The following is a 13,660-nucleotide window of genomic DNA, read 5'->3' as shown; positions in this document are numbered from 1 at the left end:
AATAATGTGAAGAAATAATAGTTTATCAACAAACGTTCTGATCTGTTAGATCAGACTCATTGCTTTTTTAAGTTTTTTTTTTATATGTAGCCTAGGCCTACTGGTTGTATGAATTTGGGATCTATTGTGTGTGTGTGTGTGTGTGTGTGTGTGTGTGTGTGTGTGTGTGTGTGTGTGTGTGTGTGTGTGTGTGTGTGTGTGTGTGTGTGTGTGTGTGTGTGTGTGTGTGTGTGTGTGTGTGTGTGTGTGTGTGTGTGTGTGTGTGCGTGTGTGTGTGGGGCACTCAGCTGCTAGAGCATGGCACTTGCAATGTGGTTTCGATTCCCATGGGGGACCAGTATGGGGAAACTGTATGCACTCCCTACTGTAAGTCTCTCTGGATAAGAGAGTTTCTGTTAAATGACTGAAATGTAAATCAGAGAGAGAGAGATGATTGAGTTCACAGAATAGACTAATTATGTTCTCTGTTATCAGTGATAGCAGCCAGTCTGTCCGGCAGGCTTTCTGCCTCACCTAATAAGCCCTCTTCTGGAGTGTGATATGAAGCATATTGAATTGAAAAGTAGCTCTGGCTGTGTCTCTCGGTGGTTCTCCTGAGTTTAGAAAGGTCAGGAAAAAGCCTGATTCTATAACTTCAACTCTGTTCTAATGCAACGTGTGCATACCAAAAGTTTCACATCCTACATTAGCCAGCCATCGGCTATGGTAAATTCATTATCAGTGGAAGTGACCCTAAGTGCCTCACTCTGTGCAGGCGAAAGAGAGAAGGGATCCATTTTGCTCCGTGCTTTAAAGGTTCAGCAGAGGAGAAGATCGATAGATTACCCATAGAGTTGTTTTGCTGCCAGCTTCAGGACAGTCCACCAAGGAGGACTGAAGAGTCTGGTAGTAGTGGAAGGGAGAGGACAAGTAGCGTTACTTTCTCTGCTTGCTGGAGATGAGGCTCCATGGGTCACTGAACAAACTGAAAAGTTTGACCGGTCCTGGATTTCAATTGGATTAGATTTGATTTAGTTGGGCCGCGTTGCTTTGAAGAGTGTTGGAGAGAGGTTGTTGGTTGTTGCTGTGAAGAGTGTTGGAGAGAGGTTGTTGGTTGTTGCTGTGAAGAGTGTTGGAGAGAGGTTGTTGGTTGTTGCTGTGAAGAGTGTTGGAGAGAGGTTGTTGGTTGTTGCTGTGAAGAGTGTTGGAGAGAGGTTGTTGGTTGTTGCTGTGAAGAGTGTTGGAGAGAGGTTGTTGGTTGTTGCTGTGAAGAGTGTTGGAGAGAGGTTGTTGGTTGTTGCTGTGAAGAGTGTTGGAGAGAGGTTGTTGGTTGTTGCTGTGAAGAGTGTTGGAGAGAGGTTGTTGGTTGTTGCTGTGAAGAGTGTTGGAGAGAGGTTGTTGGTTGTTGCTGTGAAGAGTGTTGGAGAGAGGTTGTTGGTTGTTGCTGTGAAGAGTGTTGGAGAGAGGTTGTTGGTCGTTGCTGTGAAGAGTGTTGGAGAGAGGTTGTTGGTCGTTGCTGTGAAGAGTGTTGGAGAGAGGTGTATGTACGTACGTGCACGTTTCTGTGAATGTGTGTGTTGGCTCAGTGCCCTCGTCGTAGCCCTCCCAGAGCAGCTATTTTTTTGCAGCGTCACCCCTAGCTCAGGTCCCAGTGCTGTGGGTCACAGTAACTTGCTGAGAAACAGAAGCAGCAAGGCTACAGACTCCTGTGTCCGCTGGCCGGGCGGTGTGTGTGTGAACCGTCATTCTCCGTGACATGGGAAAGGACTGGGAACCAGTTCACAGGGAAACGTTTCCTGTTGTGCCCTCCTTCTTACCTTTCAATGCCTATCTGGAGCTACTTCCTGTCTCCAGCGCTAGCTCACTGCGCGTCACCCCGTCAGCCATTCCATTGTCAGGAAGAAAGGCTTTGCTTACTACGTACACACTGACTAACTACACACAGACTGACTACACACAGACTGACTACACACAGACTGACTACACACTGACTGACTACACACTGACTGACTACACACAGACTGACTACACACAGACTGACTACACACAGACTGACTACACACAGACTGACTACACACAGACTGACTACACACAGACTGACTACACACAGACTGACTACACACTGACTGACTACACACTGACTGACTACACACAGACTGACTACACACAGACTGACTACACACAGACTGACTACACACAGACTGACTACACACAGACTGACTACACACAGACTGACTACACACAGACTCAGTACAGACTTCTTTCTTTCTTCAACTTGTACACCTCTCTTCCTCGTCTGTGGTCGTTGTTGATTAGCTAAATATTTTCAGAATAGCTTTTCCCCTTTAATGAGAAGGTCTGAATAATGACTTGTTTGTTGTTGTGTGCGGGGAGTTCCTCTGGGCTCAATGTTATGATGGAAATTCACTACTAAGAGTTTACATTCCCAGTGAAATTGACACTAATGGCGCGTACGATAAGGCTTTGGCTTTGTTTTGTTTTACGGGAATGAAACACACACTTTCATGGATAGTTTGTATTATAAATTATATTTTGAATAAGATGCTTGTTTTGATAACTCTGCATTCCGATGAGGTAACATCTAGATGAGGTAACATATAGATGAGGTAACATATAGATGAGGTACCATATAGATGAGGTACCATATAGATGAGGTACCATATAGATGAGGTACCATATAGATGAGGTAACATATAGATGAGGTAACATATAGATGAGGTAACATATAGATGAGGTACCTCATCTAGATGAGGTAACATATAGATGAGGTAACATATAGATGAGGTACCATATAGATGAGGTACCATATAGATGAGGTACCATATAGATGAGGTACCATATAGATGAGGTACCATATAGATGAGGTACCATATAGATGAGGTACCATCTAGATGAGGTACCATCTAGATGAGGTAACATCTAGATGAGGTAACATCTAGATGAGGTAACATCTAGATGAGGTAACATCTAGATGTTCTCGGTAGCCATAAGGGTACATATGATCCAGTCAACCTTGACGTGTGTTTCCTGGTCTGTGAGGTGATATATGTCATAAATGTCAGTGTGTGCCATGAACCAATGTCCTTTGGGGTAATACTAAACCTCTGGGTAAGACAAGGTCACAGCTTGGACCAGACACAAGGACAACGAGAGTAGTCACACACCACGCAAGGCGTTATGGGAAATGGGCTATGAATGACCTAGGGTATATGGTGGTGTGTCAGGGTGTCCGTTAGCCAGCAATAGCCGGATTTGGGCCTAAAAATAAATAAATAGAACAGCCGATAAATAAAATTGACGCCAGCCGGGAGAAGAAGAAAAATATCTAATGGCGAAATAATGCTTTTTAGCCTCTTAATTGGTGGAAATACATTTGACTGGTCTTGCTTATCGGTCTATAGGTTAATTTGCATAATTTAATTGAATTAAATTGGCGTGTGTGTGTACAGTATATTTGTTATGTATCTTATTTATCACGTGTTCGGCATACAGATACAGAGCCTTTGAGCAGAAGCTGCTGCAGCATCTCAAACAGCAAATACATAGGCAACGGAAGGCAGGCCTCATCAGCACCTTACATACCTTTCTACAAGGGTTATTTTCATCTGTCACATGAAACCTCTTGCATATGGGGTGCGCTTTTGACTGTGTTTTCTGATAATTGCATAATGAACATTCGCTCGTAGCTTCCTGCTTTGTGTACATTGCTGCGCTAATAATGTGAAGAAATAATAGTTTATCAACATTATAAAGTTAAACGTTCTGATCTGTTACATCAGACTCATTGCTTTTTAATGTTTTTTTTATATAGCCTAGGACTACTGGTTGTATGAACTTGGGATCTATTGTGTGTGTGTGTGTGTGTGTCCTGTGTGTGTGTCCTGTGTGTTTGTGTGTAAGAAGGCGTAACACACTAATCGGGTATTGATTCACATGTACAAATCTCTCTCAATCTCTCTCTCCATCTCTCTCCCTCTCCATATCTCTCTCCACCTCTCTCTCTCTCCCTCTCCATATCTCTCTCTCTCTCTCTCTCTCTCTCTCCCTCTCCATATCTCTCTCTCTCTATCCATATCTCTCTCTCTACATCTCTCTCTCCATATCTCTCTCTCCATCTCTCTCTCTCATCTCTCTCTCATCGCTCTCTCTCTCCTTATCTTTCTCTCTCCATATCTCTCTATCTCTCTCTCATCTCTCATCTCTCCATCTCTCTCCCATCTCTCTCTCATCTCTCTCTCCATCTCTCTCTCATCTCTCTCTCCATCTCTCTCTCCATCTCTCTCTCACTCTATCTCTCTCTCATCTCTCCATCTCTCTCTCTTTTCATCTCTCTCCATCTCTCTATCAACTCTCTCTCTCCATCTCTCTCATCTCTCCCTCTCTCTCTTTTATCCATCTCTCTTTTCTCCATCTCTCTCTTTTCATCTCTCTCTCTCTCTTTTCATCTCTCTCTCTCTATCGATCCAGCAGTGTGCTCCTAGTTGGAGAGCTGAAAGGAACTAAGATGGATATTGCTTATCAATATATGTATACTGGAATGGAATGGTCTCTGTGTCCAACTTTCTCTCTGTCTGTGAATTAGGTCTATGGTTTTCTGAACCTGTTATACCGGCTAGGACACTAACTCAGTCTCTGGTTGTGTTCAAGGTCTTGCCGTCGGCGACGTGCCAAATAACCAGCCCATAGGGATCGTTCTGACCGTGCTCGGAGTGGTGGTGCTGGACTTCAGTGCAGACGCCACGGAGGGTCCCATAAGGGCCTACCTACTAGACGTGGCGGACACCGAAGAACAAGACATGGCCCTCAACATCCACGCCTTCTCCTCTGGTATGACACACGTCTTAGTAGCAGGATATTTCCATTCACATACCTGTGTCTGTAATGTCTGTGAAAGTTTTGATAGATTGAATATTCTCAAACAGGAAATGATGTGTGTGTCTGCGCCAGGTTGTGGGGGAGCGGTGGGCTACGCGCTGGGCGGTCTGGACTGGACCCACACCTTCCTGGGCTCAATCTTCAAGTCCCAGGAGCAGATCCTCTTCTTCTTCGCGGCCATCTTGTTCACCATCTCGGTGGCTCTGCATCTGTTCAGCATCGAGGAGCAGCGGTACAGCCCCCAGCAGGACCGGCTGGACGAGGAGGCTGACGCCGCCTCCTCCACTGCCAACAAGGTCAACGACACCCTGGGGAAGCTCCACGGCCACAACACCCCCCACATGGAGCTCATTGGAGAGGACGACATCTACGACCCTTGTGACCGTTATGAGTTCTACGGAGAGGGGGACGGGGGCGAGGACGGGCGCTCGTTGCGCGACATTAACATGGACTTCCTGGATGTGGAGATGGTGAGGTCCAAGTCTGACTCTGTGCTGCAAATGGCCGATGCAACACTAGATCACCTGGACCACGAGGCTCTGTTCCTGCGCCACATCGAGCCCTCTATCTTCGCCGACCACCTATCATCCTACCACGGCTCTCCACCACGCCGCAGCAGCAGCACAGGCAGCCAGGACCTCCTCAAAACCTCCAAAAAGATCTGCCGGCTGTCACAGTTTCTGCAGGAGCAGGACCCAGACGGGGAGGAGGAGCTGCTCAACAACCAGGTCAACGAGCAGAAGACGCCCAACGGCCGGGCGCACGCCAACGGCTTGGGCCAGGGCGCTAACGGGCACGCCCGCTCGGTCATGAAGAACTCGGCCAGCACCAACGGCTCCACGCGGCACCGCCGCCACATCTTCTACCGCCAGCCGTCCTGCACCTTCTCCTACTACGGCCGCGTGGGTTCCCATCGCTACCGCTACCGGCGAGCCAACGCCGCGCTGCTCATCAAGTCCTCGCGCAGCTTGAACGACATCTACGAGGTGCAGCGGAGACAGAAGAGGAGACAGCAGAACCCCAGAGCACGCCACCAGTCGGGCAACACCAACTCCAGCGGAGACACAGAGAGTGAGGAGGGGGAGACGGAGACCACAGTCAGGCTGCTGTGGCTGTCCATGCTGAAGATGCCTCCAGAGCTGATGAGGCTGTGTGTCTGTCATCTCCTCACCTGGTTTTCCATCATAGCTGAGGCCGTCTTCTACACTGACTTCATGGGCCAGGTCATCTACCACGGAGACCCCAAGGTAAGGCTGCTGGGACTCCAAGGTCATTGTGTCACGTTATTATAAAGCCAATTTTATTTATTTTGGGCAAAGTTTTCTTTTTGGGCGTAAATGTACATATCCTTGTCTTCTACAAATAAAAAACTATTGATCACACAAAAAACTCACTCCACACCAGATTTTCATGCCGACCTGTGATATGAACCTGCTAAGCTCTGGTTGCTGGCCTGCCTCTCTAACCTCTGGGCTACCAGCCTCACATTCTCTCTCAGTAACTAAGCTGAGTTGTTTTATCTCCTCTCTCCAGGCTCCTGCTAACTCCACGGATCTGCAGAACTACCACAAAGGAGTTCAGATGGGCTGCTGGGGGCTGGTCATCTACGCCCTGACAGCTGCCTCCTGCTCAGGTCACTGACCAGTCACTGAGTTGAATGATGGATGAAAGGAAGGATGGATGGACGGACGAATGAGCGAACGAGTGAACAAACAAATAAATGAAGTGACCAATGAATGAATGAGCGCACATGCCCATACAAAGGCATGTGCAGGCCGTGTGCTTTGAGGCAGCCAATAAAACGGTACTGAACAATGTGCACACAGTCTTCAGCCAATGTGCTATCTGTGGCTCTGTTCACATGCTGGAGGGTTAGACCGGGATGAGCTAGTGAGCAGAGACGACCTGTACAAGTACAGTCAGACTACTCACAAAGAGCTGTACAGCAACCCAGGATCTAAACACCCAGAGGAAGTCACAAGAGGAATGTTGTACTAGCTACTGATCACTAAATCATGGTGAATGCCATCCAGTTGAGCCACGGTGTGGATAACACTGGAGTCACCTAAACCAACTTATACGAGGCCACATGAAATCTAGATTTCCAGGGTCGCCAATGTGCTTTCGCTTCTGCTTTGCTTGTTCTTTGGGGTTTTAGGCTGGGTATCTGTAAAACACTTTGTGACACCTGCTGACCTAAAAAGGGCTTTATAAAATACATTTGATTTAGCATCTCCTTGTTTATATTCCCAAATGCTTATAAACGATTCTATTCTGTTGTTTGCAGCCATACTGCAGAAGTACCTGGACAACTTTGACCTGAGCATCAAGGTCATCTACGTCTTGGGTACGCTGGGCTTCTCCATCGGTACAGCTGTCATGGCCATCTTCCCCAACGTCTACGTCTCCATGGTGATGATCAGCAGCATGGGCATCATCTCCATGAGCATCTCCTACTGCCCTTATGCCCTCCTGGGACAATACCATGAGATGAAAGAGGTAAGGATCTATACTAGTTAGTATACACACTGACATAACAGGTTAATTAGTATACACTGATATAACAGGTTAGTTAGTATATACTGATATAACAGGTTAGTTAGTATACACTGACCTAACAGGTTAGTTAGTATATACTGATTTAACAGGTTAGTTAGTATACACTGATATAACAGGTTAGTTAGTATAGACTGATATAACAGGTTAGTTAGTATATACTGATATAACAGGTTAGTTAGTATACACTGATATAACAGGTTAGTTAGTATAGACTGACCTAACAGGTTAGTTAGTATAGACTGATATAACAGGTTAGTTAGTAGCATCTCCTACTGTAGGTATTTCCAAACTGTGGTGCACTGCCGCCGGGGGTTCACCAAATAAAAATGTGATTCACATAAAAAAATATATATTTAAAAAAAGATCTTCATATTTTCAAACAGTCCATTTATATTTTACAACAGGGCTATACATTTGGGTGAGTTTTTTTCCTCGCCTGAGTAGCCTCGTTACCCTGCCAAAAATGTAATTAAACCATCCAGTGTTCAGTGAAATAAAAACACAATGTCAAATACAGGTAGCCTAGTCAAATAATGAACATCCAATCACATTAACCGTTACTCTCTCGCGGGAATTCCACTAACGGTCCGTATGTAGCCAAACGTAGCTGCTGCTCATTCCGTTTGCTCGAAAATTGATAAATGGTATAAAAAAAAAAGTACGGCCCGCGTCCATAGAGACACATACCAGCTCTACTGGTAGTACTGCTACTACCAGCAGTACTACACCTGCACCTGTTGAAGACACAAGTTGTTCTGCTTCCACAAGCACATCCAATGCTAGCATCAGTAATTCTACATTTGTTGCTAGCCCAGCTAGCATGGACACTGACAGTTGTGAATCTGATGCATCCGAAGAGCTACTGCCCCCTTACCCGGGAAAGCATCGAACAACAGACATCGAAGAGGCGCAAATATGATGAGCATTACATTGATTTGGGGTTCACTTATATTGGGAGTAGTGCCTTTCCTCAGCCACAGTGTGTTATATGTGCAAAAGTACTCTCACAACCTGATGAAACCTTCACTCTTGCGCAGACATTTAGAAACAAAACATGCCAATTTGAAAAATAAGCCACAGGAGTTTTTTGAGTGAGAATTAAAACGACTTTCGAGTAGTAAGACATGTATAAAAGCAACAGATACCATTAATAAGAAGGGGCTGGAAGCGTCTTATATGGTGAGCTACTGAGTGGCTGGGACAGGCAAGCCCCATACTATTGTGGAGGACTTAATTCTTCCTGCTGCCGCGGATATGGCCATGACAATGCTGGGGGAAAACGCCCAAAAAACTGTACAGACAATGTCTTCATCAAACAACACTGTTTCGTGATGCATCAGTGACATGGCAGGAGATGTTCTGAAACAATTACTGCTTCGCATACCAGCCAGTGAATTCTATGCGTTACAGCTGGATGAATCAACAGACGTGGCGAGCCAGGCACATCTCCTGGTATTTGTCAGTTACGTTTATGGGGGGTCAATTAAGGAAGACATCCTCTTCTGCAAACCACTGGAAACCTGGACAATATGAGAGGATATTTTTAAAGTACTGGACAGCTTTGTGACATCAAATGGACTTTGGTGGTCAAGATGTGTTGATATCTGTACTGATGGTGCAAAAGCCATGACAGGGAGACATAGTGGAGTGGTAATGGGCACGCAGCTGGAGGTTGAATGTTTGAAGGGGTACGGGACTGTCCTACTGGATCGGGAACCACTGTCCTACTAGATCAATATACAGTATACCAGATGATGTTCAGAAGTCATGGTATTCACTGTTCAGAAGTCATGGTGTTCACTGTTCAGAAGTCATGGTATTCACTGTTCAGAAGTCATGGTATTCACTGTCAGAAGTCATGGTATTGACTGTTCAGAAGTCATGGTATTCACTGTTCAGAAGTCATGGTATTCACTGTCCAGAGGTCATGGTATTCACTGTTCAGAAGTCATGGTATTCACTGTCCAGAGGTCATGGTATTCACTGTTCAGAAGTCATGGTATTCACTGTCCAGAAGTCATGGTATTCACTGTCCAGAGGTCATGGTATTCACTGTCCAGAGGTCATGGTATTCACTGTCCAGAGGTCATGGTATTCACTGTTCAGAAGTCATGGTATTCACTGTCCAGAAGTCATGGTATTCACTGTTCAGAGGTCATGGTATTCACTGTTCAGAAGTCATGGTATTCACTGTCCAGAAGTCATGGTATTCACTGTCCAGAGGTCATGGTATTCACTGTCCAGAGGTCATGGTATTCACTGTCCAGAGGTCATGGTATTCACTGTTCACCCAGTGTGAGAACATGAGAACAAAAATGTGGATGCTTTATTTAATTATTTTACATGTCCCCACAACGTTTTGAAGTAAACATACTGAGTGGACATCTCATTAAATATAGTTGAAATCACATACAATAAACAGTAGAAGTAACTTCTGTGGAAGGATGTTATTGCAGACCTACATCCCAGAGGGCAGATGGAAGATGCCAACCGACGGTGGTAATGTTTCATCTGCTGACTGTTATGATTATCCCAAGGCTGTATGCTGCTGTGTGTCAGTCCATGAAAAGATCCAGAAACGTTAACATTGATGTCACTATGCCAAGACTAATGCCAGATGCTCTTAGAGGATGCCAGAACGTGTCATACGCAAGTTGATATAATATCTACATTGTTTTAAATGATTTAACATTTATTTAACCAGGGACAAGTCAGTCAGTTACGAACACCCTGTGTATTACAATGACAATTTAGCAATTATTTTACGCCATACCTCTTCTCTCCCTCTCTCTTCTATCCCTCTCTCTACTCTCTCTCTCTCTTCTCTCCCTCTCTCTTCTATCCCTCTCTCTACTCTCTCTCTTCTATCCCTCTCTCTTCTCTCCCTCTCTCTTCTATCCCTCTCTCTTCTCTCCCTCTCTCTTCTCTCCCTCTCTCTTCTCTCCCTCTCTCTTCTCTCCCTCTCTCTACTCTCTCTTCTCTCCCTCTCTCTTTTATCCCTCTCTCTCTCTCTCTCTTCTATCCCTCTCTCTTCTATCCCTCTCTCTTCTCTCCCTCTTTCTTCTCTCCCTCTCTCTTCTCTCCCTCTCTCTTCTATCTCTCTCTCTTCTCTCCCTCTCTCTTCTCTCCCTCTCTCTACTCTCCCTCTCTCTTCTCTTCTCTCTCCCTCTCTCTACTCTCTCTTCTCTCCCTCTCTCTACTCTCTCTTCTCTCCCTCTCTCTACTCTCCCTCTCTCTTCTCTCTCTCCCTCTCTTTTCTCCCTCTCTCTACTCTCTCTCCCTCTCTCTTCTCTCCCTCTCTCTACTCTCCCTCTCTCTTCTCTCTCTCCCTCTCTCTACTCTCCCTTTCTCTACTCTCCCTCTCTACTCTCCCTCGCTGCTCTCTCTACTCTCCCTCTCTCTACTCTCTCTTCTCTACTCTCTCTTCTCTCCCTCTCTCTGCTCTCCCTCTCTACTCTCTCTCTCTACTCTCCCTCTCTCTACTCTCCCTCTCTCTACTCTCCCTCTCTTCTCTCCCTCTCTCTATTCTCCCTCTCTCTATTCTCCCTCTCACTATTCTCCCTCTCACTATTCTCCCTCTCTCTTCTCTCCCTCTCTCCCCCCTCCCTCTCTCCCAGTACATCCACCACAGCCCGGGGAATTCCAAGCGGGGCTTCGGCATCGACTGTGCCATCCTGTCGTGCCAGGTGTACATCTCCCAGATCCTGGTGGCGTCGGCGCTGGGTGCGGCAGTGGACGCTACGGGTAGTGTGCGGGTCATCCCCATGGTGGCGTCCGGCGGCTCCTTCCTGGGTTTCCTCACCGCCTGGTTCCTGGTTATCTACCCAAGTCACGGCGACGCGGAGGCCAAGGGCGAGCAGAAGGCTCTAACAGGGCCCATCTCCGATAACAGCGTCACGGAGAAACCCAGTGTTCTAAAACTGACAAAGAAAGGTGCCGCCACCACTATGTGTAAAGTGCAGTGCGAGTCCACTCTGTAATTTGATGTGATCGCCAATTAACCGGAAAGGTTGGAGCTTACTGTAACCATAGCAATGCAACGACATCATCAAAAAATAAAAACCGACATTCCTTTTTTACAACCGGGCCGTTGCCACCCAATAATCTGCTGATGGCATGGGCTTGACCGACCTCTCTCAAAGACACACATGGGCCATGATGTGTTAAGGTTTTGACTTGTGTTTCATTTCATTTGGGGCCTGTCTCTCGCTCGTCACGGTCTAAGGACTGTGGTGTGGCGAGGAGAGGACAGCCATCTCTCCCTCTCAGGGCCACCAGGGGCGGCGATCGAGGCGGTCCAACTGGACAGGACAGATCAGGGGACAGTGGATACACATGCGACCGACCGACGTTCACGCGCTGAACTGGGATCTCTGGAAAAAGACATGCACTTCACTCTCACTTCCATTCAAGGGTCAAGATAAAGGAAAAGACGAAGAGTCTCTAAGAAATATTATATTCTTCTAATAAGTGAAGCATTTGAAAATGCAGAAAATTGCTCTTTTGATTGAACATGTTTATTTAGTTTACTTTCCTCTATATATTTTTGACATTATGTTGCAGAAGGATATTGTTATCACCAAATGGTCCAGGCCCGGTATCATTTACAGGGTTGATGTTTTACTTTTTGGACTTAAAAGGTTTTTCGTAGCTTTAAGAGGAAACTGCACATGTATAAAGAGGTAATTTCTCAGTTAGGAGAGGAGGGGGAGGAAGGCAGTGTTTGGTAAATCAATCAGTTCTCCTAATTATTGAATTTCTAACTGTTATGACATACTAAATTGTAATAAGACCAGTTACACCACGTGTCAAACTCATTCCACACAGAGCCGAGTGTCTGCTGGTTTTCACTCTTTCCTCGTACTTGATTGATACATTTAGGTCACTAATTAGTAAAGAACTCCCCCTCACCTGGTTGTCTAGGTCTAAAATGAAAAGAAAAACTGAAAACACCAGACACTCGACCCTCCGTGGAATGAGTTTGACACAACTGAGTTACACTATATCTACTGTACACAAGCATTTCCCAAACTCGCTCCTGGGGACCACAAGGGGTGCACGTTTTGGTTTTTGCCCTGGCACTACACAGCTGATTCAAATAATGAATTCATCATCAGGCTTTGATTATTTGAATCACCTGAGTAGTGCTAGGGCAAAAACCAAAACGTGCACCCCTTGTGGTCCCCAGGAGCGAGTTTGGGGAAATGCTGATCCACACAAATATATCTTTATCCTCTTTAGTAATTTATAGTAAGGATCCTATTTTCCACCTTTCAGAATATATCCTTCTGAGATCACAAGGGCCTCACCGTTGACGAAGAACAGAAACACTTTAAGGAAATGAGAAAGAATCCCAATGCTGCATTGGAGTTACGGAGAATTGCATACCAAACGGAGGACAGAAGTTGAGGAGCACTGTAAGGAGCTTGGAAGCTCTTCTGTCTCACAGAGGAGAAACAGATTTCAGGCTTCAATTCGTTCTCTTTGTCTTGTTTCAATTGCATTGTTAATGCATTGTGTCACTCGCTGCACAATTTCAGCTGCTGACGTTTGTTTGAGGATGTAACTAATACTAGCTAGATGTTTGTCAAATGTGGGAGTGCCTGCTCATGGAGGTGAGGGGGGGGGGGGTAAGTCGGAGTCTTGGGGGAGGAGCACTTAGGCAGAACTTAAACTGTGCAGGAATTCAAGTTGATTATTTTCCTACCATATAGGTCTTCCTTTTATTTTTCTAACTGAAGTAATGGGTCTTGACAGAAGAGTTATATCCAGGGGCCTCCCGAGTGGTGTAGTGGTCTAAGGTACTGCATTGCAGTGCTAGCTGTGCCACTAGAGATTCTGGGTTAGAATCCAGGCTCTGTCGTAGCCGGCCGCGACCGGGAGACCCATGGAGCGGCACACAATTGGCCCAGCGTCGTCCGGGTTACGGGAGGGTTTGGCCGGCAGGGATGTCCTTGTCCCATCACGCACTAGCGACTCCTGTGGCGGGCCGGGCGCAGCGCGCGCTGACACGGTTGCCAGGTGCACGGTGTTTCCTCCCACACATTGGTGCGGTTGGCTTCTGGGTTAAGTGGGCATTGTGTCAAGAAGCAGTGCGGCTTGGTTGGGTTGTGTTTCGGAGGACGCACGGCTCTCGACCTTCGCCTCTCCTGAGTCTGTACGGGAGTTGCAGCGATGAGACAAGACTGTAACTACCAATTGGATACCACGAAAACGGGGTAAAAAA

The 13,660-nt window shown here is 46.3% G+C and overlaps 1 protein-coding gene across 1 annotated transcript in view; it reads left to right on the top strand.

The window, feature by feature from the left end:
• The window catches only part of LOC120022565 (solute carrier family 45 member 4-like), a 77,112-nt gene extending 64,572 nt beyond the window's left edge, over window positions 1-12,540 (top strand). The window contains exons 5-9 of the mRNA XM_038966524.1: window positions 4,648-4,827; window positions 4,948-6,122; window positions 6,409-6,508; window positions 7,163-7,374; window positions 11,052-12,540. Coding sequence (XP_038822452.1) covers window positions 4,648-4,827; window positions 4,948-6,122; window positions 6,409-6,508; window positions 7,163-7,374; window positions 11,052-11,414 — 2,030 coding nt within the window. The 3' untranslated portion in view covers window positions 11,415-12,540. The remainder of the gene's footprint in view (window positions 1-4,647; window positions 4,828-4,947; window positions 6,123-6,408; window positions 6,509-7,162; window positions 7,375-11,051) is intronic.
• Window positions 12,541-13,660: the final 1,120 nt, after the last annotated feature.

Source organism: Salvelinus namaycush, chromosome 27 (genome assembly GCF_016432855.1).
Source record: "Salvelinus namaycush isolate Seneca chromosome 27, SaNama_1.0, whole genome shotgun sequence".
Classification (NCBI taxonomy): Eukaryota; Metazoa; Chordata; class Actinopteri; order Salmoniformes; family Salmonidae; genus Salvelinus; species Salvelinus namaycush.
This window is presented reverse-complemented; position numbering and strand designations above follow the sequence as displayed.